At 37.7% G+C, this 26,178-nt stretch overlaps 1 protein-coding gene across 1 annotated transcript; it reads left to right on the top strand.

The window, feature by feature from the left end:
- Positions 1-11,197: 11,197 nt before the first annotated feature.
- On the top strand, positions 11,198-12,223 carry GPR33 (G protein-coupled receptor 33). The gene has a single exon (XM_044662155.1). The coding sequence runs from the start codon at positions 11,198-11,200 to the stop codon at positions 12,221-12,223; it is 1,026 nt and encodes a 341-aa protein (XP_044518090.1).
- The last annotated feature ends 13,955 nt before the right edge of the window (positions 12,224-26,178 follow it).

Genomic DNA, 26,178 nt, shown 5'->3' with positions numbered 1-26,178 from the left:
ACTTTTTATCACTTTTTTGTGAAATGGCCTTGGCATAAATGGACTTTGAACAAATCAGCAGATTTTTAGCTATTTAGACGCATAGACATGACTGTTCAGAATAGAAAAAGAATATCTCAGATCAAAATCTTTCAACCTTATTCTCCCTTAAGAAAAAAATCACCCAGGCCTGCTTAATATCTAGTTGTAATGAATAAATATGTTCCAATTCCCATCCTTTTTCTAGCAGGTAGGGCCAGGATCATGCAAATTACTCTGAAGGGTCATTTATCAACACTGGAAGACTGAAGGGAAAGCTGATGACTGCTGTCCTGTATTCTAACAGTTAAACCCATGTCATTATTCCCAGATAATAGTGATGTGGTGTTTTGCATAGAACTTTCTGGTTTCCCTAGATCAGTAAAGAACCTTTTAGAGATGGAGTGCCAGACCCCATCCCCATCCCACCCACCAGATGGAGGAGTGTCATGCCCCTCCCCCACAAGAGACCACGTGTTGTGCCCCTCCCCATCATCCAGTGCAAGGTTGGGCTCCCATTGGGCTGCTGGGCAGAGGGGTGGGTGAAGTGAGAAATGTCCTCAGCAAGTGCAGAGAGGGGAAAAGGAATAGCCTGAGGGCTCTGCTCCCCTCCAGCTCTGCCACCTGTGAGCTACCCACCTTACTCCTGTGCTCTCACATTGTCTGCTGGGCAGAGGGGTGGGAGGTGTGAAAAAATGTTGTCAGGCTCCAACTGAGTCCCTCTGCCTTTCTAGTAACTGTGATGTGGGTGGTAGGAGAAGGATGGGTGGGAGGAAGGAAGGGAATAGGAACGGAAAGGGAATAGGAATAGGAAGGTAGCCTAGCTGGGATAGCCCCAAGCCCCTAATCTTTATTGAGCCCTTCAGGGCTCAATAATGATCAGGAAACAACTTAAGGGTTTAGAATAGCTGGGTTTATTTAGTTTAGGGAAAGAAAAGATCTAGGGAGGCCAGGAGGTAGATCCCCAACAGTTATGTCAGGACCAAGGCTCTTCCTCCAAAAAGGCACCAAAGGCACCAAAAGCACCAGTGCCTCTCTCTCTTATACTTTCTCAAACATCTCTCACAAAGGAAGTGGGATGTGTCTGAGGAAGTTGTAGTAGGGATCCCTGGGAGATGTAGTCTCCCAGGGTTAGTGCATTCCAAAATCCACATAAATTGGGTGGAGGGCCACAAGCCCACAGAGAGCACTCTGTGTGGCATCTTTGGTACCTGTGCCATAGGTTCACCATCACTGCCCTAGATAATAGATCCATTTCTAGCATTGTCATACAATAACAAGTTCAGTTGAGGAGCAGCTGGATAGATCAGTGGATTGAGAGCCAGGCCTAGAGATGGGAGGTTCTGCGTTCAAATCTGGTCTCAGACACTTCCTAGCTGTGTGACTGTGAAAATCATTTAACCTCCATTGCCTAGCCCTTACTGCTCTTCTGCCTTGGAGCCAATACATAGTATTGATTCTAAGATAAAAGATAAGGGTTGTTTTTTTAATAATAATAATAAATTTAGTCACAGTAAGGACCAGCGTCAACCCTTACCTGTTACTGAAGTCCTACAAATAAGGAAATATAGATCAGTAGAATCCATTAGTTTTACTAACATTTTCTAATTATCCATAAAAAGACTGTACATTTTTATACTACTTTGGAATTAACAAAACCCTACCATATATATCACTTCATTCAGTAGTCCCAACAACCTTGTGAACAGGCAGAGCAGGTATTCATATCTCCATTTCTCAGATGAAGAAACATTCTTAGAGTTATAATTGGTTTGTTTGATCAGTAATGGCGAAACTATGGCACGGGTGCCAAAGATGGCATGCAGAGAGTGCTCTATGGTCATGTGTGCTGTTGCCCCCTCCCCCAGTTCATTACTAGAAAGGCAGAGAGACTTGGGCAGAGCTGCTCCCCTCCCCCTCTCCACTGTGCCTGACAACATTTTTTCACACCCCCCACCCCTCTGCCCAGAATCCAAATGGAAACACACAAGGGGTAAGATGAGTGGCTCACAGGTGGTAGAGCTGAGGTGAAAGGATCACTTGAGACATACCCCTCCCCCTCTCTATACTCACTGAGGATATTCCTCACTTCATCTGCCCCTCACCCAGCAGCCCAATGGGAGTGCTTCCTCCCTCCCATGTGTGGAGTAAGGGTGGGGTGGGGCATGGCACATGATCTCTAAAAGGTTCACCATCACTGATTGAGGATCACATAGTTAGGTGGTAAGTGAAAGAGCCAGGAATAGCATTCATGACATAAGTATCACCTAAACTATTTTCCAAAAACAGTGCAGCTATATTCTATTCATATTTATACCCTCATCATTTCAAGTAGCTTTTCTGTATATTTGAATACTTTATTTCTGCTCCACTTCTCTTTTTACCTCAAATTTTTACTACATCAGAGTTTAGTAAAATATTCTGTTTCAACAAGTTCTTTCTTTGAAATCACATGACTGAATAGTGAAATCAGAAAATTGAGCAAGTTCTAACCACAACAGCAGAGCAGAAGGAGCAGTCATATTTTGTTTGCTGTGTGTATATTTTCAAGGTAAGTTTTTCTTTATATTGTCTAAAGGTTTATATTGTCTAAACAATTCAGTCATTCATTTCTAATATTGACAGCTTTGAAGAGACTTCTGCAAGGAAAAAAACCCTGGCTTCTAAGAAATTACTTGTGCATCTGATCAATTTTTGGTTTACCTAAATATAGGATAAAGAAAAAACTTCCTGGTTAAAATCCTTTTTTTAGGTAGAGTTGTATGATTACATAATGATATCTGCCATTTACTAGTTGAACATACTACTTGAATGTTTAATCAACTTCCTAGAACTTTTCCTCTAAATGGACTGGTTGTGATCAATATTGGCAAAGAGAACACTCTAGGAGTTCCCCACAATTTCTGATAGAAACAAAGATCTTTTTTGCATTTACATAGTTATCCAAAACTAGGTTTAGTCCTAGCTCTTCTACTAATATACATTAAAACTGTAGGTAAATTCTATAACTTCTCTGCACTTTAGCTTTTTCATCTGTAAAAATGGGACTGGGACAGGTGAATTAAAAATAGGACTGGGACAGAGCTCTTTAGTGCTCTGATGATGGTGCTGCTTTGTTCAAAGAATATGCAAAACTGAACAGGAAAGCAGCAGTCTAACAACTTAATATAAACCCAAGATACTCAGTTTTTAGCAAAGCATTGGGAACACTAGAAAGAGCCAGAAAGAAGTTTCTTCCCTCCACTGAACTCATGTCGACACTTGAAGAATTTGTGATTTCATCAACAAGGGTACTACTTACTCCACCAATGGAGATCTCTACCTCCTGTGCCTTTGTATAAAGTATAAAGGGGTGTATGGCCAAAAAAAATTCATTACATGAAGATTAGCGTTCTGCATAGTTTGATGGTTTCTTGATAACAGACATACGGTCCATTGGCAGAATTGTACAAGAAGTCTTTCCAGCTTATTAGAATTAAATCTTTACAGTTCTATAATATAATCTTCAGGAACTCTGAGTTATTTCCATGCCGCATTGAGACAAATTAATAGAATATTAGTGGAAGAAGGCCAAAGAACAATGGTAAAAAAAAATATATTGGCCATTATTTCTCAGGGTTATACTCCTAGATATAACTAGTATATATATATGTATATATATGTATAATTAATATGCAAAAATATGTATATGTAAAATATATCAAAACATGTAAATATGTTATGGGGTGTATATATATATATATATATATGTATTGTGAATGAATGTGTATATATAAATATACATATATATTTGTGAAAGATTAGAGATTCTAGATCACACACAGACAAACTCTATTTTGGCTACTAAAGACATGTATTTTCACTGCTAGAACCATGCAATTGATTTAATCTAGCATGAGATTTTGTCTGGGGAAAGAAGAAACCTCTAATTTCAATGATATAGGAAACTCTTTATGGGGAAACTCCCACCATGAATGCTAATCAACAACTACTCCATGATGAATTGTCTATAGTCACACAACTGGTGTTTGTCAGAGGCAAGAATTAACTCAAGTGTTTCTGACTCCACGGCTAGCTTCCTCTATGCCATGTTGGCTCTCACCTGCATATAGTAGTCACTTAAAAAATTCATATAGCTAAGTGATTTGTACTTAGTCAACACTTAGTAAATGTTTGTTGAATGTATGTTTTTCATTGTCAATGGAGGGATTAGAGAAAAAATTAGGACAATGGATTTGACTGAGAGATTTGAGCTAAAAGGCCCAGGAACTGAGTAGCAAGGACTACCAGCCCAAGTTAGATTAATGTTTTTGAAATTCACTATTGAGCAGAAAGCAGTACTGCCTTTTTGTTTTTTCATGAGATTACAAACCCAAGCATATTTACTGTTAGGTTTTATCTTTCTAGCCTTGAAAAGTCCTATTTCTTTTTTCCAGTCTGACCTCATCTTTTCAATCTCACTATGAAACTTAATGTTCTGCTTTTCTTTCTGGTGATTCTTCCTTCAATAATGTCACGTAAGGGAGCCTACTCCCAGATTCTATTTTTGTCATCATCAAGATCTGGTACCCACCCACCCTGTGTATCCACTATATATTTTGCCTATATTGTAGTAGAAACCCTAGATTGAAGCGGATGGTTTGAAAATATAGAATGTATTTTTAATCATTGTTTAATACTTGAGAAAAAGCTCTTCACCTTAAAATAGGATGATTCACTTCGTAGAGTATTTTTTTTAAGATCCCTTAAAAATACAGAAGTGATCCAAGGCAACTCCATTGCCTATACCCACTTCTGAGTCATAGTTAAAGTACAAGAAGAACTTTCACTAAAAGGGAGTGGAAGCTCTGAAGGACAGTCTCACTTCCCACTGCAAGAGATCAGGGACCCTGAGGAGCAATATTTGCTGCAATTCCAAGGGCTCAGGAGCCCTTCCTGGTGAAGGACCAAAATCCAGACCAGGAATACAATGACCACATCTCTTCCCAGATCATACCATTTTACAAATGCCAAAAACTTTCAGACCCCCAGAATTAGCTCTGAAAATAGCAGTATGAAGCAGCCTGAAGGGAGAATAATGAATGTTGGCGGGCATGTGCCAAAATTGGGACATTAATGCATTGCTGGTGGAGTTGTGAATTGATCCAACCATTCTGGATGGTAATTTGGAACTATGCCCAAAGGGCTTTAAAAGACTATCTACCTTTTGATCCAGCCATAGCACTACTTGGTTTATACCCCAAAGAGATAATAAGGAAAAAGACTTGTTCAAAAATATTTATAGGGGCAGCTGGGTAGCTCAGTGGAGTGAGAGTCAGGCCTAGAGACAGGAGGTCCTAGGTTCAAACCCAGCCTCAGCCACTTCCCAGCTGTGTGACCCTGGGCAAGTCACTTGACCCCCATTGCCCACCCTTACCAATCTTCCACCTATGAGACAATACACCGAAGTACAAGGGTTTAAAAAAATATATTTATAGCCATACTCTTTGTGGTTGCAAAAAAAAATTGGAAAATGAGAGAATGTTCTTTGATTGGGGAATGGCTGAACAAATTGTGGTATCTGTTGGTGATGGAATACTATTATGCTAAAAGGAATAATGAACTGGAGGAATTCCATGTGAACTGGAAAGACCTCCAGGAATTGATGCAGAGTGAAAGGAGCAGAACCAGAAGAACATTATACACAGAGATGGATACACTGTGGTACAATTAAACATAATGGACTTCTCTACTAGCAGCAATGCAAGAATCCAGAGCAAGGCTAAGGGACTTATGAAAAAGAAAACTAACCACATTCAGAGGAAGAACTGTGGGAGGAGAAACACAGAGGAAAAACAACTCCTTGAACACATGGGCTGATGGGGATATTATTGGGGATGAAGACACTAAATGATAACTCTAGTCCAACTATCAATAATATGGAATTAGGTCTTAATCGGTGATACATGTAAAACCCAGTGGAATTGTGCATCAGCTAAGTGGGGGTTAGGGCATTTAGGGAGAGGGAAAGAACATGAAACATGTAACTATGGGAAAATATTCAAAAGAAAAAGAAAAATATTTAAAAAAAAGAAAAAAAAGAAAAAACCTGAAGCCTAAAACTGTGCCCATACACCTCCTATATTAGGAACAGAGTCCAATATCAACATAAAGTTCCAAATCAAGAAATAGGGTGGGAAAATGAGCAAACAACAACAACAACAACAAAATGAATCTTACCAAAAAGCTACTATGGTAACAAGGAAGATAAAGAAACAAACTTAGAAGAAGGCAATGAAATTAAAACAGCTACAAGGAATGCCTCAAAGAAAACTGTGAACTGAACATGAGCCAAATAAGAATCCCTAGAAAAGTAAAAAAATTATTTTCAAAATCAAATAAGATTGGTAGAAGAAAAAGTAGGCAAAGAAACTAAAGCAAAGGCAGAAAATTATGAAAAAATGATTAACAACTTGGTAAAAGAAACACAAAAAATTACTCATGAAAATTAACACCTTAAAAACCAGAATTAGCCAAAGAAAAAAAGTTCAAAAAATCACTGATAAAAATAACATCTTAAAAAGTAGAACTGCCCAAATGGAAAAAGAGGTACAAAAGCTTACTGAAGAAAATTATTTCCTAAAAATTAGAATTGATGAAGTAGAAGTTAATGTTTCTTTGAGACATCAAAGAATAATAAAACAAAATCAAAAGATGAAAAAATAGAAAATGTGAAACATCTCATAAGAAAAGCAACTAAAATAGAAATTAGTTTGAGAAGAGATCATTTAAGAATAGTTGGTTTATCTGAAAGCCATGATTAAAGAAAGATCCTAGAAATCATATTTTAAGGAATTGTCAAGGAAAACTTCCCAGATAGCCTTGAACCAAAGGGTAAAATAGAAATTGGAAGAATTCCTTAATCACAACCTGAAAAAAAGTACCAAAATGAAAACTCTGAAGGATATTATAGACAAATTCCACAGCTCCAAAGTTAAAGAGAAAAAAAAAAAACTTTAAGCAGCCAAAAAAAAAAAACCATTCAAATACTGTGGAGTCACAGTCAGGATCACACAAGATTTAGCAGCTTCAATATTAAAGGAGCAGAGGACTTGGAATATAATATTCCAGAAGGCAAAAGAGCTGAGGTTACAACCAAGAAGAATATACTCAGCAAAAGTGAATACTGTAAAACTCTTCAAGAGGAAAAAATTGAAAATTAGTGAAATACAAGACTTTCAAGTACTCCTTATGGAAAGCCCAGAGCTGAATAGAAAATTTGACTTTCAAATATAAGATTCAAGAGAATCATAAAAACGTAAAAATGAAAGAGAAATCAACATAGGCTCAATTAGGTTAAACTATTTACCATTCTGTATGGGAGGTTGATACATGTATCTCCTAAGGATGTTATCATTATTAAGGTACTTTGAAGGATTATACACAGAAAAAAGTATAAGAGTGAGTTGATTGTGTGTGAATGGTATTTTAAATATGCATGCATAGGTGAAGAAGGATCCCCTAGGATAAGGGGAGAAAGAAAAAGAAGAATGGGGAAAATCATCTCACATAAAAGAGAGGCACAAGGAAGAGTTTTTAATGGTAAAGGTGAAGAGGAAGACTAGGTAATGCTTGAACCTTACATCTAAATTTGTTCAAAAAGAGCAAATACACACACACACACACACACACACACACACACACACACACATACACACATATATGTATATATGTATATATATACACACACATAGTCAATTGGTAATAGAATTATATCCTACCCAACAAGGAAATAGAAGGGAAAGGGAATAAGAGAAAGGGGATTGGGGGAAAGAGGGTGGTAAAAGGAAGAGCAGATAAAGAAGGCAATGGTCAGAAGCAAAACAGATTTTAGAGAAGGGACAGGATAAAAAGAGAGACACACAGCTAAACAGAAGAAAATTAGGATAGAGGAAAATGCAATTAGTAATCATAACTGTAAATGTGAATGGGATGAGCTCATCCATAAATCCAAAGTAGAATAAATTAAAAGCCAGAATCCAACAATATGTTGTTTTTACAAGAAACACACTTGAAACAGAGAGAGACACACAGAGTTAAAATAAGGGGTTGGAGCAGAATTTATTACACTTCAGCTGAAGTTAAAAAAGCAAGAATATCCATCATAATCTCAGACAAAGGAAAAGCAAGAATAGACCTAATCAAAAGGGTCAAGCTGGGAAATTACATCTTGCTAAAAGGTACCAGAGATAATGACATAATACCAATACTAAATGTATATGCACAAATGGCCTAGCATCCAGATTCTTAAAGGAAAAACTTTTAAAATGAATTACTAAAGGAAATAAAAAATTAAAATGATATAGACCACAGCAAAGAGGGTTTTTGAAAAGAAAGTTATATGAACTGTTATTCCTTGGAGAAACAAAGTGATTATTAACATAGTTGCCAGCTAAATGCTAGAGGGCAGCTAGGTGGTACAGTGGTTAGAATGTTGGGCTGAGATTACCTGAGTTCAAATTTGATCTCAGATATTTACTAGTTGTGTGACTCTGGGACCACTTAACTTCTGTTTGCCTCAGTATTCTCATCTGTAAAATGAGATAACAATAGCACCCACTTCCCAAGGTTGGTATAAAGACCAAATGAGATAATAATTATAAAGCACTTAGCACACCTGGCATATAATAAGCACTATATAAATGTTTGTTACTATTAACTTCCTATTCAGTAAAATAGTGCATTGAAACAGACTTTGCAAATAAATATTTCTTTATTAAACTACATGAATAGATGTGTGTATGCAAAGGCTTCATTAATAATATAAACTATTTTAACTTAAGTTATAACAAGAATACTCTTCTAGAATATGGTAATATATTTCTAAATGTCATGAGATATAATCTTATATTTGTTGAGAATAAAATCGTATACAGGGTGTCCCAAAACTCTTAGTGCAGTTTTAAGCGATTGGATTTTGAAACAACATTGAGACTTTGGGAAGCCCTCTATATTTTGTAAATGTCATATAAATATCAAGATCATTACATTTACCATGGTCAGAATGCTGGATTTGGAGCAAAGATACCTGAGGTCAAGTTCCATCACTGCCACTTAATATCAATGTGATTGCAGGCAGGTCATATTTGTTTTTCCTGTATACAACCTGAGAATGTTTCTGCTCATTGAAAAGACATCATTCATCTCCATTTTATTTACGGGATAAAAAGTAAATATATGGTTTATTGACTCAGTGATAATACATATTATTTTTTCTACCATGATTTTTCAATATAATCTTGGATTCCTATTTTTTTTAAATTTCAATGTTCCTTTATTTTTTCCCTTTTTTAATTTAGAATATTTTTCCATGGTTACATGATTCATGATCTCCCTCCCCCCTTGGATTCCTATTTATGATAATACTACAAATTTCCTTTTAATCAGTATGGTGGTCAGCAAATGATGTGTTTCAGTTCATCAGTATTCTTTTTATATGTATGTCAGTTTTCAAAGAATTGAAATACAATTAAATATAAATAATATAAATTTAATAATTTAAATTAAATAAACAACACAAACTATACTTTGAATATTTAGAAGATACTTTTATAATTTTTCAGGGTTTCAGTATCACTCTTACAAATATCTGGTCAAAGTACTCTATGTGGATGCTAGGTAATCTAATGCTAGATAAAAGAATTTACTCTATTTTTGTATCAACTCACAATTAAAAGCTAAAGATAGGGGCAGCTGGGTAGCTCAGTGGATTGAGAGCCAGGCCTAGAGATGGGAGGTCCTAGGTTCAGATCCAGCCTCAGACACTTCCCAGTTGTGTGACCCTGGGCAAGTCACTTGACCCCATTGCCTACCCTTACCACTCTTCCACCTATAAGTCAATACAGAGAAGTTAAGGGTTTAAAAAAAAAAAGCTAAAGATAAGTGTATAATCTTGGCAACATTTTCTCATGTTATTTATATTATTGTAAAAATGTACTAGCCTAATAAAATATAATCCATTCTCAAAGCAGATATCACATACTTGTTAAGAAGCAAAGCTGATTAGATTGATGCTAGTACATAATGAATCTTTAGTTCTCTTAAAAGTTGCTTTCTAGAATTCATTGAAACAGCCCAAATGCTGGGAAAATTAGTTTCATGTTCATGTCCTTCAATTTCTATGTTTCTTTCATTTCTTGTATAAGAGGTTCCTGAAATGTGTCCCCTTGATGGGACAGTAGTTAAGAATTTTGTTTTTCTGTTACTCAAATTATTCTGATCATGATGGAGTGGACTGTAGCCAATTATATTGCAATACCATCTCATATTATGGTATTATAATTTGTACTTTTAAAATAATTTATTTAATTTTTAAATTTAATATGATATATTTAATATAATACTATTATTTGTTTCTTTTCCAAAACCCTCAGTGATTAGTCTTCCACTCTAAGGCTATCTTCTATCTGTTCTATCTTATATATATATCAATTTTTGTGTAGCAACCACTTTGGGTTATTTTCTCAGGTTGGCTCCTCCTAGGTGGCAGCCCCAGAGACTGACTGCTACATTGTGATCTTGGGGTAACCCTGTGGGTCTGTACTTTTAATATCATAGCTCACAAGTGCCCACTGGTATGCTTCCAATTAAAATCAGATAATAGATACAATTAGCTCTTTTTTTTTTTACTCTTACCTTCCATCTTAGAATCAGTACTGTATTGGTTCCAAAACAGAAAAGTAATAAGGGCTAGGCAGTAGGGGTTAAATGACTTGCCCAGGGTCACACAGCCAGGAGGTGTCAGGTTAAATTTGAATCAAGGACCTCCCCACTCTAGGCTTGGCTCTTAATTCACTAAGCCCCCCCCCCAATTAGCTCTTAGCAATGGCTTAGCAAGAACAGTAGTTATAAAATGTTCTTCCCATAAGTCCAGGGCATACTCTCACAAAAACACACCTTGTGTCCATGGGAAGAATGGGTTCAAACTCAAGGTATAATGGTTGTAAAATATACAGGATGCTATATTTGTGTCCTCAGTGCTCACATAGTACCTGGTATAATTAATGCTTATCAACTAAGTGGTCTATTCTCAACCATATTGCTAAATTTAAGGGGGAAAATAATCCTCTGATATGACTTCTTTTCTCTTCACTTTTCTCCTTCCTTTCACCCTTAGGTATCCACAATGCCACAGAAAGTTATGGATCTGAATAACATTACTGATTATTTGATCAACATGACCACACTAAGAAGAAACATCAGTTTTGCCACTTCTGCCTCAATAACTTACCTGGCAACTGCCCCTCTTTTATACATCTCGTTCATCATTAGTATCATAGCCAATGGCTTTTATCTGTGGGTGCTAAGATTCAAGATGAAAAAGACAATCAATACTCTCTTATTTTTCCATCTCATTCTCTCATACTTAATTTCCTCATTGATTATACCTTTTAAGATCACCTCTTTCCTTCAAGACAATCACTGGAGCTTTGGGATTGCCATATGCAAAGTCTTCAATAGCACCTTTTCCTTGGGGATGTTTGCCTCTGTTTTTATTCTATGTGCCATTAGTCTTGATCGCTATGTTCTTACTCTTCACCCAGTATGGTCACAGAAACACAGAAACATTCATTGGGCTTCCAGCATTCTCATAGGGATTTGGATCTTTGCTTCTGTCCTCAGCATTCCATATCTGGTATTCCGGGAGATCCATAAAGAGAGCAATGGAATAGTGATTTGCAAGAACAATTATGCTTTATCCAATAACTGGAAAAGCCAGAAGACCCAGACACTTGAGAAAGGGGTCCAGATGGTCTTATTCATTAGTCGCCTATGGCTGGGTTTTCTCCTGCCTTTATTCACCATCATATTCTGTTATGTTAGAGTAGCCCAGAGGATGAGGCAAAGGAGCCTGGTTAAGTCTAGCAAACCCTTTAAAGTTATGGTGATTTCTGTTGGCTCTTTCTTTGTCTGTTGGATGCCCTACCATGTCTACCAGGGTTTACTCATCAGTGAGACTCACACGCAAGTCACAAAACTAACTCTAATTCTTACAGCCATTACTAGTTCATTTAACAGTCTCTTTTCTCCCACATTTTATCTATTTATTGGGGAGAACTTCAAGAAGGTTTTCAAAAAGTCTATTGTTGTTTTGTTTGACTCAATTCTACATGAAGAGTCTTCTTTAAAGCAGCCCCAAAACCCATGTACAGAAAATTCAGTTTAAATTGTGGATCCCCAAGCAAAAATATCAGAAAGGGGCTTCTTCCTTTTTGTTCATCCCAGAATAAATAAGGGAGAAGGGCAAACAGTTCTAGACTCTGGTGCTCAAAAATCTATCTGCAATCATTCTTGTGATTCAAGTTAAGTTGGAAAGATGCTTTTCATATGAACTCCAATCCATTTGGACATTCTTTTCCTAGGACTCTTGGTTGAACTTAGACCACATTTGCCTATTTTGTCATTGGGATCCTGATGCTGTATTGACAGCCTGAACTCCTGGACTACGGACACCACTCTTGCCTCTGTCATCTTTAAACCAGTCAATTGTCACTTTATGACAAATGACCTTTTTGCCTAAGAGAGGAAGTGGCAGAGAACTCTTTTTTTTCTGGACCTTCATTACTAGAACTGTTCCTGCTATAGACTGTCTTGCCCTGTTCAGGCTACATCACAAGCTATGGAATACTGGCAGCCCAAGCACCTCGACCCACATCTGGTTCCAACCTCATGTATGACCTGGAGAAATAGAACAAAAAACAAAATTCAGTGTGACTAGAATAAATCATTTAACCTAACTTAAATATTGTCAAGGCGATACTGTTTCTAATGGCTTTGTGTTGTTTAAAATAGCCTTAGTTTCTAGATATTGATAAGGATCAAGATTAACCTAATAAAATAATGATATATGCCCTGGAAGTAACCCTGCAAATAAATATTCCTGCACAAGAGCAGTTCAGACCAGCCCTGAACAGGCACTGAGTCCTTGTGGAGAACAACACAGCTACCCTCTTCTTGAGGACTTGACTTTTTGTAATTCTTGTTGCTTGCTTGTTAAGAGTCGATAGTTTTTTTAAAAACATAGAAATTTGCCTCTTCATATATTTAGAGGCTAAAAGTTCAATGGGTTTTACACATATGTGCACTCACACATTGACCCCATTCCAAGATAATAGTAGCTTTCATCAAGGTTGTTCTCAGGATATTTCATAGTAACCAAACTGAGCAGACTGCCTGTCTTCAGATATGATTGTGTATTAATGTAATTAAGCATTATCGACACCATTCTTGTCTTTGTTCTCTGTCACTTATATTTTTTGACAAATAAGTTTGTCTGTTGGTGGTGGGGGAAGAAGGGTATGAGCAGAACTCCTTTAACCTACATAATCCTGGGTTAATTATGGGAAACAGACCATAATAGGTTTGCCCCAGATAACAGGCACTGAATTTCAACTAAGGTTGCTGAGTCTTCAATATGTCACGGCCAAGTTGCCTCAAAGATGGATCATAAATGTAAGAATGATTGTCAACAGTTAGGCTCATGCATCTTCACCAATTAGTACTGAAAAGAGAAGATCTATAAATCAGGCATACAACCCCAGGCCAATTAATACTCTATTCTTCAAGATCACCTGAAGAGCAGGGGTCTTATTGATAAGAGCTGACACTGACAGCAAAGTTGTTTCTATTAGAAGTAATGCTGCCTCAAATTGCATTAGTGCCAAAGACTCATGCTGCAATTTCAGATGGACACTGGTATTTGTATCAGTGTGGGAAAGGTTAGTGAAGGATGGGAAGCAACATGCCTAGAGGACTGTACCCTTCCTCTGGAAGTACCAGAAAAGACCTTGGCAATGTATCCACTCTTTGAGCCTATTCTCATATCTAAAAGATCCACAGCAGTTAACCTCCTACAGGGAGCCAGATGAAAAAGTGCTGAATCTGTAGTCAAGAAGACATGAATTATAATTTTAAGAACGTCCCTTCTTCAGTCAACTCAGGTTTGTAACTTCAGACGTAAGCCTTGATACTTCCCCCTGATGCATTCCCCACAGACAATCATTTTCCAAGTCTTGTAACTTCACAACATTCCTTGCATTTGTTCCTTTTTCCTATTCATATGGCAGCCAGGCTAGATTAGGCCCTCAACACCTCTTCTTTGGACCAGTGGGGTCAAACTTGAGGCCAGTGGCTACATACAGCCCAAAACAGGTTACAATGTAAATGGGAAATGTTTAACAAAATAAATAAAAATGTAGTACAACATACATAATGTTAGTTTGTGATTTTCTAAGTCAAAATGTGGACCTCAGGGATTCTTTTCTATTTGAGTTTGACACTGCAGATCTAGACTACTGCAATGGTCTCCAAATTGATCTCCTTACCTCTAGTTTCTCCCCTCTACAATCCATACTCCAGCCAATGACAAAATGGACATACCTTTGGCACAAGTATGATCATATCGCTCCCCTATTCATATACTTTCAGGGCTCTTTATACCTTTAGAACACAACACAATTCCTCTTTCTAGCATCTAAAGCCATTCATTATATGGTTCCAACTCATTTTTCCATACTGATATCACATTACTTCCCTTCACATACTCTACATTCTAACCAAACTGGCATTCTTTTTGGTCCCCAAACTTAGCATTTCATCTCCTTCCTCCTTCCCTCACATTTGGTCCCTTCAATGCCTAGAATGCTCTTCCCCTTCACCTCATTCTAGAGAGAATCTCCAACTTCTTTTCTAATACAAATCAGGTCACTGATGCCTAATGGGGGCCTTTCCTGACTTCTCCCAGATTAGTTAGTGCTCTCCTCTGAATAAAATTGCTTTGTATTTGCCCTGTATGTATAATACATATATTTATTATGCTTTTTTCCTAGAGTTCAGGGACTGTCATTTTTATCTTTATATTTCCAGTACCTAGTGCAGTGCCTGGCACATAATAGTAGATGTTCAACAAATGTTAGTTGAACTAAATTCTCATTCTCCCTTCCCTTTTTCAAAATCCTAGAAAATATCATCTACCTTCTTTGCTTCTACTTTCTCTCCTTCCCTCACTGCCCACCCCCTAGTAGTCTGGCTTCTGACTATCACTAAACTGAAACTGCTCACTCCAAGATTACCAGAGACCTCTTTTTTCCTTTTAACTCTTAATTTTCACCTTACCATCACTACTATATATTGGTTCCAAGGCAGAAGAGTGGTAAGGGTTAGTCAATGGGGGTTAAGTGACTTGCCCAGGGTCACACAACTAGGAAGTATCTGAGGCCATATTTGTTGTGAGGAAGATTAGGTAGTAATTAATTAAGTATTAAGGATGTACCTAGCAGGAAGGTTGGAGCATTCCAAGATGGAATGAAGGGGCAGGAAGAAGTGGCTTGTGCCCTGAGAGAGACTCCATTAGGGGTTGGCAAAAACTGTTGTTAGCCCTGGGAGATCTCAGAGTAAAGGACACCCTGCATCCTGATTTCCCTAGGATCCTGTGTGGTGGTGGCATCTAGCAAGGGGACAAGAACAACAGAGCAGCACCAAGGAAAGAGGAGAAGTTTGGGATCTGGTAGACAGCATCTCAAGCACACCCTCTCTACTTGGATACCTTGGCTTTTGACAGCCAAAGATCATCGGTGGATTACTGTGAGAAACCCCAAAGCCACCCTTAGCCCTTAGCTGTGCTGATCAAGCCTGGCAGGAACCAGGTTTGATGCAGGCTCCCAGTGATTCCATTACTGCTCCTTTGGGCTCTGCCTGCTAGATCACTAAGATTAGAGAAGAGAAGTCCTCCCCTTGCCCCTGTGGTTTTGCCCTTTAAGTATAGAAATCCCTATCCCACCTCTATTTTAGTTAAATATAATTAAAACCTATTAAAAACTTTTACCTTGCCTGTTGGTTTCTAGACTCTGGCCTAGGGAGAGCTGGGTTGAAATCAACTGCCATTCCTGTGTTAACCCAGTGAACTCTGGTCTATCCTGGTCCCGTCTCTCCTACAACCCAGTGTGTGTACCCACAATCATTTAGATTTTGTTGTAATATCCCTGGTGCCCTCCATTACCTATTTTCACATATTTGAACCTAGAACTCCCGTCTCTAGGCCTGGTTCTCAATCCACTGAGTCACCTTGCTGCCTCCTAATGGTCTCTTAATAGTTAAATCTGATAGCTTTTTCTCAATCCTCTTCCTTCTTGACCTTTGCACTTTAGGCTCTGTTGAACATTTTCTCTTTCAATATAGTTTTTCTTCTTTAGCTTATGTAATATCTCCTTTCTGGTTCTCTTCCTAGCTGTCTGGCCACTTTTTAATAGTCTCTTATGCTGGATTGTCCTCCTTATCCTATATCGTAATATGGTTTTCCCCAGGACTTTGTTCTGGACTTTCTGTTTCCCTCCTCTTTATCTTGCCTAAGCTGTTGTAAGTGCTCCATTTCCAACTTGGGCTGGTTTTACCCCTCCTTAAGCAGCCTGATGGCTTTCCAGTTCCAAGAGGCTCACCAGATTGGAGCCATAGCATCCTGCTGATTGGCTTTAGCACATTGCAGTTCAGAACTCCCTTAGATCAAGGGACCCAAGAGCCTGAAGCTCCCCATTTGCTAAGATTACAGGTGTATGCCACCACTCACCATACCTGGCCCAGTAGCCTTTCTTTCTTTAAGAGATTTCATCCACTCCCATGGATTCAATTATCTCCTCCCAGATCTACATATCCAAACCCACTCTCTATCATGAGCTCCATTTTCACATTATCAGATGCCTGTTGGCCCTCTCCAACTGAACATCCTGAAGGTTTCTCAGACTCAACCTGTCTAAACCAGAAGTAATTGGCTTACTTGCTTGCTGTTCTCTATGTCTCTGCATGGGTGCTCCCCATCCCCATTCTAGAAATGTACTCCCTCCTTATCTCTATCTTTCAGAATCTCTTGTTTTGGGAAGATTTTTCTGATCCTCTTAGTCATTAGAGGTATTCTTTCCTCCTGAAACTATCATCTGTCTGTAAGTAATCTGACACCCCAATAGAATGTAACCTCCTCACAGACAGGGAGTATTTTTTGTTTCAACTTGTGACTCTGGGACAAAACATCACGTCTTGCACAAAATGGGTTTTTATCTAAAACAGGTTTTTAACCAACCATTTATTGGACAGGATCAAATTAAAAGTTATCAGATATCCCACGAAGGTGAGCTCCTCCATACCTCTTACATTTACCCTTCTCAAAAGCAGCTCAGAGTTCCTGGCACCATGTAAGAGTTCCTGGTGCCATGTTTTTGTGTGGAATACAGGTCCTAGCTATGGGTTCTACACAGCACCTTTGACAGGAACATCCACACACAACACAGGGAACACAAAAATAGACACACAGGGGAAATAAACAGACTCTACAGAACTGTATCGCTCTGCCACAAGGAAGTATCACATGGTTTTCTTGGCTCTACCTCAAGTCCCTAATGTCTTTTCTTCTGACACAGTGTAAGAACCATTTTAAGGATCATTAACCCAGCAGTCGAGGATCTCCCTCCTTATATATGATACTTATATGGAGCCCAGGAGTAGTAGTGAGACTGATGCCCTCACTGGGGCAATAAGCAACAGCTGCTGCTTCCATGATCTCATACCCCTACTGCCTTGCTTCCTTGAATGTAGCAATACTAAATATAACAAATTGCAGTCAGTTCTTTGTACTGTTCCTCTGCCTTGCTTAATTACCGGTTTTGCTAATTCTTATTTTATGACTATATCCCTAGACTCTACTATTTTTTGCTGCCAACAATTTAAGTATATAACAACACATACTTTGTGTCTAGAGGTTATGAACTCTTGTATATACTCAGCCTTCATCTCTGGATTCCTATCCCTGCAGACAACTACACAACAATTTCCAGGTCCTAACCCTCCCTTGTCCTGCCAAAAACAACCAATCCTAGGTCCATGGTATCAAGAAGGCAATTGGTTAACTGGTTGGTAGATTATTGTCCTTCACACCTGAAGAAGTCCAAAATGAAATCACAATGATGTCTTTGGATTCAAGCATAAATTGGATTTAAGTGAGGCAGGAAGCCCAAAGTTGTCAGTCTCACTCTCTCTTCTAAAGTCATTGAAGTCCAATGGCAAGACAGAAGTCAAGATAATTGGTGATGGCTTAGGATGTGGTGAATGACCTAGACATCTTCAAGGTCTAATCAAGCTCTAGGCACTCCACAGCACCTGCTTCCACTGCCTTCATGGACATTGGAACAAATTGTTCTCATCATGAAGGCAATATGGAAAAAATCTTTATAACAAAAACTTCTGACAAAGGTCTAATTTCTCAAATATATAAGGAGCTAAATCAATTGTACAAAAAAATCAAGCTGATAAATGGACAAAGGACATGAATAGGCAGTTTTCAGATAAAGAAATCAAAACTATCAATAAGCACATGAAAAAGTGTTCTAAATCTCTCATAAATTAGAGAAATGCAAATCAAAAAAACTCTTAGGTACCACCTCACACCTAGCAGATTGGCCAATATGACAGAAAATAATAAATGTTGGAGGGGATGTAGCAAAATTGGGACACTAATGTATTGCTGGTGGAGTTGTGAATTGATCTAACCATTCTGGAAGGCAATTTGGAATTATACCCAAAGAACTTTAAAAGACTGCCTACCCTTTGATACAGCCATACTACAACCATACTACTACTTTGTACCCCAGAGAGATAATAGGGAAAAATATATACACAAAATTATTTATAGCCTCGCTCTTTGTGGTGGCAAAAAAATGGAAAATGAGGAGGTGTCCATCAATTGGGGAACGATTGAACAAATTGTGGTATCTGTTGGCAATTGAATACTATTGTGCTAAAAGGAATAATGAACTGGAGGAATTCCATGTGAATTGAAAAGACAGAGTGAAAGGAACAGGACCAGGAGAACATTGTACACAGAGATTGATACATTATGGCAAATTGAACATAATAGACTTCTCTATTAGTAGCAATGCAATGATCCTGGACAATTCTGAGGGATTTATGAGAAAGAATGCTATCCACACCCAGAGAAAGAACTGTGGAAGTAGAAACTCGGAAGAAAAACATACATTTGATTACATGGTTAAATGGGGATATGATTGGGGATGTTGACTCTAAATGATTGCTCTATTGCAAATAGAGTAATAATATGGTTTGAACAATGATACATATAAAACCCATGGAAGGGAGGGAAAGAACATGAATCACATAACATGGAAAAATATTCTAAATTAAATAAATAGATGTATTAAAAAAAGAAGACAGTATGGAATAATGGAAAGTATAGGGACTCTGAAGTCAGAAGACTTGAGCTTAAACCCTGTCTCTGAGAGTTACTACCTTTATGACCTTAAGGAAGTGACTTCACTTCTTTGAGCCTTCATTTCCTAATCAATAAGGAATTTATTATATAAAATTATCTATTATAAAAAATAAGGGGGCTGGACTAAATCAACTCTGAGGTGTTTCTGGCCCCAAGTCCATAATCCTATGTTTTTAATCCTCCAGGACACTTTAGTATGATGAAAGATTTCTAGTTACCCTATAACAAGGGTCTCCCTCCTGCCAGGGTCCCTCATTTTCTGCTCAGGGTTCCCCTTCTGGGATGGGGGCAAGGATGACCTTCCTCTATATCACTGATTAAGACAAAAGGAACAAAAAACAATATACTGTGAAAAATGGATTCTGTGGTAGGCGCCCATAGGCAAAAAAGTTTATACTTTTTGTAACATTTTACCTTGAATATAGCTTTTGGTCTTATCCATGTGTGTTTACCCTGTCTCTACTACTACATTGTAAGTTCTTCAAGGGCAAGGAGTAGGTCTATTATCATATTTCTTTGCTATTTCCCTACAGTGCTCTGTATACAGCAGAAGCTTGATGGGGGAAAAAATCAAACTAGGAATTGAGCTCGCTGATTTGAAATATATGAAAGAAACCAATTTCAAGTGAAAAATGAGGAAATTGAGTGAAGTGATCTCTGAGGTCTCTTCTAGCTTTAAACATTTTGTAATTCTATGATTCTTGATGTTCAAAGAAATCAGAGAGGCAAGAGACTTGGCTTTATACTTAACCAGAAATTTTTGTATTATAGTTTTCAAGAACATTTTATAGTTTAATCAGGAAGATTATGTTTAGTATTGGTCAAGTTAAACAGAATACTATACTTCCTTTCATTGTAGAGGAGAGACTATGGATATATATATAGGGCATATAAAAAAGGTCTAGATGGCACCATGGATAAAGTGTAAGACCGGCAGTCAGGAAGGACTGGATTCCAATCTGACCCCAGAAATTTCCTAACTGTGCAAGTCACTTAACCTGCCTTAGTTTCCTTCACTATAAAAACAGGGTTAATTATAACCCCTACTGGGGCAGCTAGGTAGCACAGTGAATAATAGAGTGCTAGGTCTGGAGTCAGAAAGACTTGGGTTCAAATTTGACCTCAGACACTTCCTAGCTATGTGACCCTGGGCAAGTCATTTAACCCTTGATAGTCTAGCCCTTGCCATTCCTCTGTCTTAGAATTGATACTAAAGGGAGCAGCTAGGTAGCTCAGTGGATAGATAGCCAGGCTTAGAGATGGAAAGTCATTGATTCAAATCTGGCCTCAGATACTTCCTAGCTGTGTGACCCTGGGCAAATCACTTAACCCCCATTGCCTACTCCTTACCAGTCTTCTGCCTTGGAACCAATATACCGTAGTGATTCTAAGACTGAAGGTAAGGGTTTAAAAAAAAGGAATTGATAATAAGACAGGGGATACAGGTTTTAAAAAATAAATGAATAAATAATAGCCCTTATTTCCCAGGGTTGTTATGATATAATATTTGTAAAATACTTAGTACAGTGCCTGACATATAATAGGTACTTAATAAAAACTTGGTTCCTTTTATGTATTACATATCATGTATATTATCACATATGGTCAATGGTTTGGTTTTGCTGGAATTTTTTTTCTTTCTAAATGCTTGTTTAAAAAGGATATATCACTAGGTAGAGGATAAAAAAGGCAAATATTAAGGAATGAGTGTGCTATAAAAAAAGGCATCAATAATATTTTGAAGTGCTATAACTTATTTCAGAACCTGACATTTAAAGATCATGTGGAGTATTTGAGGATCACTGTAATCTAGTTATAACATCCTCTATCACACAAATTGAACTTTAAAAAGGAAAAACTAATGAAGGTAGGTTTATTTTTAATGCTTCAAGGTTTGCAAAATGCTTTACATATATTATTATTTCTTTTGGTCTTCATAAACACACTACAAGGTAAATGTTGTCCTTATTTTACAGATGAGGAAACTGAGGCTCAAGGAGGTTGAAGATGTTACCCAAGATCCACAGTTACTAAGTGTACAAGGTAGGAATTTGAACAAAGGCTGTCCTGTCATCAAGACCAACACTCTACAAACTGAATATCTCTATTTTGTCTAGAGATACTTCCTTAGAGGACTTAACTTTTAAAATACTTGAAGGTATAGTGATATTTTAGGGCAGACTTCAGTCCTGGCGTCAGACTCATCTTCTCAAGTTCAAATTTGGCCTTGGACACTATTTGTGTGACCCTGGATGAGTCACTTGACCTGTTTGCCTCAGTTTCCTCATCTATAAAATGAGCTGGAGGAAGAAATGTCAAACCTCTCCAGTATCTTTGCCAAGAAAACTCTAAATAGGGACACAAAGAATTAACAAAAGTGGAAACAATTGAACAATAACAACATCATCTCATTTATTAAAAGGTAACTTATTTAGGAATCTAACCTATCCAAAATCCAAATGAGAAGTAAAAGGAAAATTCTCAAACATAGCTATTTTTCATACAGAAAACACCAACAGCAGCTGGGAATTGTCCACAGCTGAAACTCATTCAGAGGAACACAAAGTGCCAGGAGTATCATATGCAAAATCTTAAAAATATGTAGGCATATGCTTTTCTGATCTGAGTTTGACTCAGGCCAATCCCCTGGTAGTTTAGACATTAGAACAAAATAGTCTCAACTCCTAGGAACAAGATGCCCTTCCCAAGATAAGTTCACCACATTATCATGCAAGCTAGCTCAAGCTTTGATTGACAACAGCCTCCTCTCCCCTCTGTTTGGAGTACCAAATCCCTCCCAAAGTCTTCCTTTATAAGGAACAGAAATTGGACTTTTTAGCTCATTCCATTCTGGATCTGCTGCCTTTCCTAGTTTTATCTCCACTGAGAAAGATGCCCTGGGCAGAGTTCCCCCTGAAGTCTCTCCCTACCCCCTTTTCTCCTTCCACTATAGTATAAGCTACTTGAGGGCCAGGACTCTTTTTCTCCTCTCCTTCAAGTACCAGTCTTAGTTTAGTACACTGCCTAGCTTACATAGTTAAGTACTTAATAAGTTGTTAGTAACTTACATAATAAGCACTTAATATTTATTGAATTGAATTCAACAAGAGATTTATTAAACTATAACACAGTGATTCCCAAAGTAGGCGCCACCGCCCCCTGGTGGGTGCTGCAGTGATCCAGGAGTGAGGTGATGGTTACAGGTGCATTTATCTTTCCTATTAATTGCTATTAAAAATTTTTTTAATTAATTTCTGGGGGGCTAAGTAATACTTTTTCTGGAAAGGGGGTGGTAGGTCAAAAAAGTTTGGGAACCACTGCTATAACAGGAGGAGAGTCTACAAATATAAGCATCAAGAATTCCTTGGGGGGGGGGCAGCTGGGTAGCTCAGTGGATTGAGAGTCAGGCCTAGAGATGGGAGGTCCTAGGTTCAAATCTGACCTCAGACACTTCCCAGCTGTGTGACCCTGGGCAAGTCACTTGACCCCCATTGCCTACCCTTTCCACTCTTCCACCAAGGAGCCAATACACAGAAGTTAAGGGTTAAAAAAAAAAAAAGAAAAAAAAGAATTACTTGGATTGATTCAGTCAGTGTGAAGCTCTATTATCCTAATGGCCCAATCATGATCCAGCAGCCAATCATTAACACCCTCTTGGAGCTCCCCTGGCTGTTTGATACATAGAATTTCATAGAGAATTCATCATAAAGAAGACATAGTCATAAAAAAGAATCCTTGAACATGGAGAAGCCATGCAAATTTAGAGGGATATAAATTGTAAAAATGACTTTTTTAGAAAATTATATCATAAAACTAGATGTAAATAATGATAGCAAAAACAAATGGCATAGGCCTACATGGAAATTTTTAATGATTTATTGAATAATTACTGTTTTAAAGAAGAAATGTAATCAAGAACAAATTTGTTCAGAGAGAGCAAGCTTTATACAAAAGCAAAGTAATATTAAGAAACAGATTCAACACATTGAATACCTATATTGAAATTATAAAATGAAAGGGATTCCATGGACTGAATCTACATCTTAAAAAAATAGGAAATTAATATACATACAAAAAGGAAGCAAATAGGTGGGTCATCATAAAAATCTGAGCAGAAATAAAGAAAGTGCAAACTAGAAGAAAAATAGAATTTATTTTTTTGAATAACTATTTTAAGGTGATGATAAAACTACTAAATTAGTAAATTTAACCAAGAGAAAAGCTACAATTCACATAATCAGAATAAAAAACAATAGGAATTCCACAAGTACAAAAGATTTTAAGGAAATTAGTAGAGATTACTATTTATAGTTCTATCCTAATAAATGTGAAAATTTATGAGATAAATAGCTTTAAAAATATAAGATCCCTAAACAAACAACAAAAACCAGGAAGCCACCTAAATAAATAAATCTCAGAAAAAGCAAGCATATCTAATCTGCCATATTAAAAAAGGCACCAGGCCCAGCTGATTCATAAATGACTTCAAAGAATAAATAATCACTAATTTTATAAATTATTTCTAAATACAGAAAAAAGACAGCAACTAGTGTCACAGTAGATAAAGCATCAGACTTGGGATTCAGATTTGACTTAAGACCCTTCCTTGCAATGTGACCCTGGGCAAGTTACTTAACCTCAATTGCCTAGCCCTTTCTGCTCTTCTGCCTTGGAACCAATACTTAGTATTGCTTCTAAAACTGAAGGTAAGAGGTTTTTTAATAATCCATAATGAAGTATGAGAATAAGACCTAATTGGAAAATCATTCTTGTTTTTAAGAGTGTTTCCTATAGTTCTTGATCAATAACACATGTAAAACCCAGTGGAATTGCTGGTTGGCTATGGGAGAGGGGTGGGAAGAAGGGAGGGAAAGAACATGAATCATGTAACCAAAGAAAAATATTCTAAATTAATTAATTAAATAAAATTTTTCAAATTAAAAAAAAAGTGTTTCCTATCATGCTCACTGGTGCAAATGCAAAAGTTCCACTCACTTTGACTCTCAAGCACATTCACCCTTCCCACTCACATCTAAATCCATGATCCACAGGCTTCCCCACCCCTCATAGTTTTGGGGTCCCAAGTTTCACATCCATATTACTTAAGACCCAAAACTATGACATCAAATATATAACATCTGTCCAGATGATATCATCACATTCTCCAATGTTGATATAACACTACAGGGAGTTACACTGACATTTCCAGTCTCTCTTGCCAGCTATGTAAGCTGGAAAATTCTAATTCTGGAACCACCCTGATTTGTTTTATTCTTATGTACCCACAGACCCCAACAGAAATAATTAAGTTGGAGGGACCTCAGATCAGTGGGACCCAGAAAGACTATTTTCCACTAGATTCTAGAAAACCCCCATTTCTCCACATCCAGAAGCTAATGTCCCTTAGCTGGTTCAAATGCCCTCATGGACACACCTATCACTGACTCATCGTGCTCAAGCATGCAGACACACACACAAGAAAAAAAATGACTCACATTCCATTAATTTCTATACATTCTCCTTATTTCTAGGCAATCCATTCTACCTTCAACAACTCAGATAGGACAGCCAAGAATGTCTTTGATCCATATCTACCAGTGAAAGGTGGGGGCCAGATGACCCCCTCCCTAGCTACACCAAATGCATTTATCTGGTGAAACACATCTCTATCGTTCACTAGGTATGAACAAGTCCCAGACACCTCCCTAGATTTCACATGAAGGCTATTGAGATTGTCCGAGAAACTTGGCCATGCCTATATAAAACTCTTTTTATCTCCCCTCGTGGCTTCTATTGAATTCCAACTAAAATTCCACTTTTGGCAGGAAGCCTTTCCTGATCCCTCTTAAATCTAACGCCTTTCCTCTGTTGATCATTTCCAACTTGTCCTCTATATTTAGCTGGTTTGTACATGGTTATTTGCATTTTGTCTCCTACTTTAGATTGTCATATCCTTAAGAGAGGGAGACTGCACTGTCTTTTGCTTTTCTTTGTGTTCCAAGGGCTTCTTAGCACAGTGCCTGGCACATAGTTGGTGCTTAACAAATATGTATTCACTGATTGATTGACCTAATTGGAATGAGAGATTTTTAAGTGAGCTACAAGTTAAGAAGGTGTAGTTCTGGCCAAGGTCCTGAGACAAGGAGTTGCTTGGGGGTAGAGTGAGAGGAGAAGAGAACCTCAACCTCAACTCTGGTCCATTCCCCACACCCAGCTTTATCTGGAGGTCCCTGAAAGCTTCAATGAATTCAGAAGAATTTTGGATTTCCCACCTTCACAACCGTGTTCTTGCCTTATTCCCCTGAACAGCAGCAGTGGCTACATTGTTTACAATGCAAGCCAGAATAGATTGGAGGATAAGAAAAGCAAACTCAAGACTCTTTTAAAAGTACCCAAAAAAAGCTACACTTGAGAATAAGCTGAGTTACCCTCCTTTTCCACATAAAATCTAAGTTTGAGCCCATTCTCTCCCAAACTCTGAATTTGTGAGAGTACCACAAACCTTTAAAGATTTGTTTTTTGCTTTTTTAAAACCCTTGCCTTTTTAGTAATAATTCTAAGACAGAAGAACAGCAAGGTCTAGACAATCAGAGGTAAGTGACTTGTGCAGGGTCATTCAGCTAGGAAATGCTCTGAGGCTACATTTGAACCCAGGTGCTCCCAACTCCAGGCTTAGCACTCTGTCCACTACACTACCTAACTGCCTCAGGATTTGTTTTTATAACAATTGCTCTTACTAAGCCACCTTAGTAAATTTTCCTTTCTAAAAGCTAATTGCCTGGCTGACTAATGCATATCAATTGATAATGAAGGTGGGGAACAGAACTCAGCAGTAAGGACTTGAGAGCTAT

Source organism: Gracilinanus agilis, chromosome 2 (assembly GCF_016433145.1).
Source record: "Gracilinanus agilis isolate LMUSP501 chromosome 2, AgileGrace, whole genome shotgun sequence".
Classification (NCBI taxonomy): Eukaryota; Metazoa; Chordata; class Mammalia; order Didelphimorphia; family Didelphidae; genus Gracilinanus; species Gracilinanus agilis.
This window is presented reverse-complemented; position numbering and strand designations above follow the sequence as displayed.

Bases quoted from the DNA above. Each gene is read 5' to 3' on its own strand.
- GPR33 (XM_044662155.1), top strand. From the start codon at position 11,198: ATGGATCTGAATAACATTACTGATTATTTGATCAACATGACCACACTA.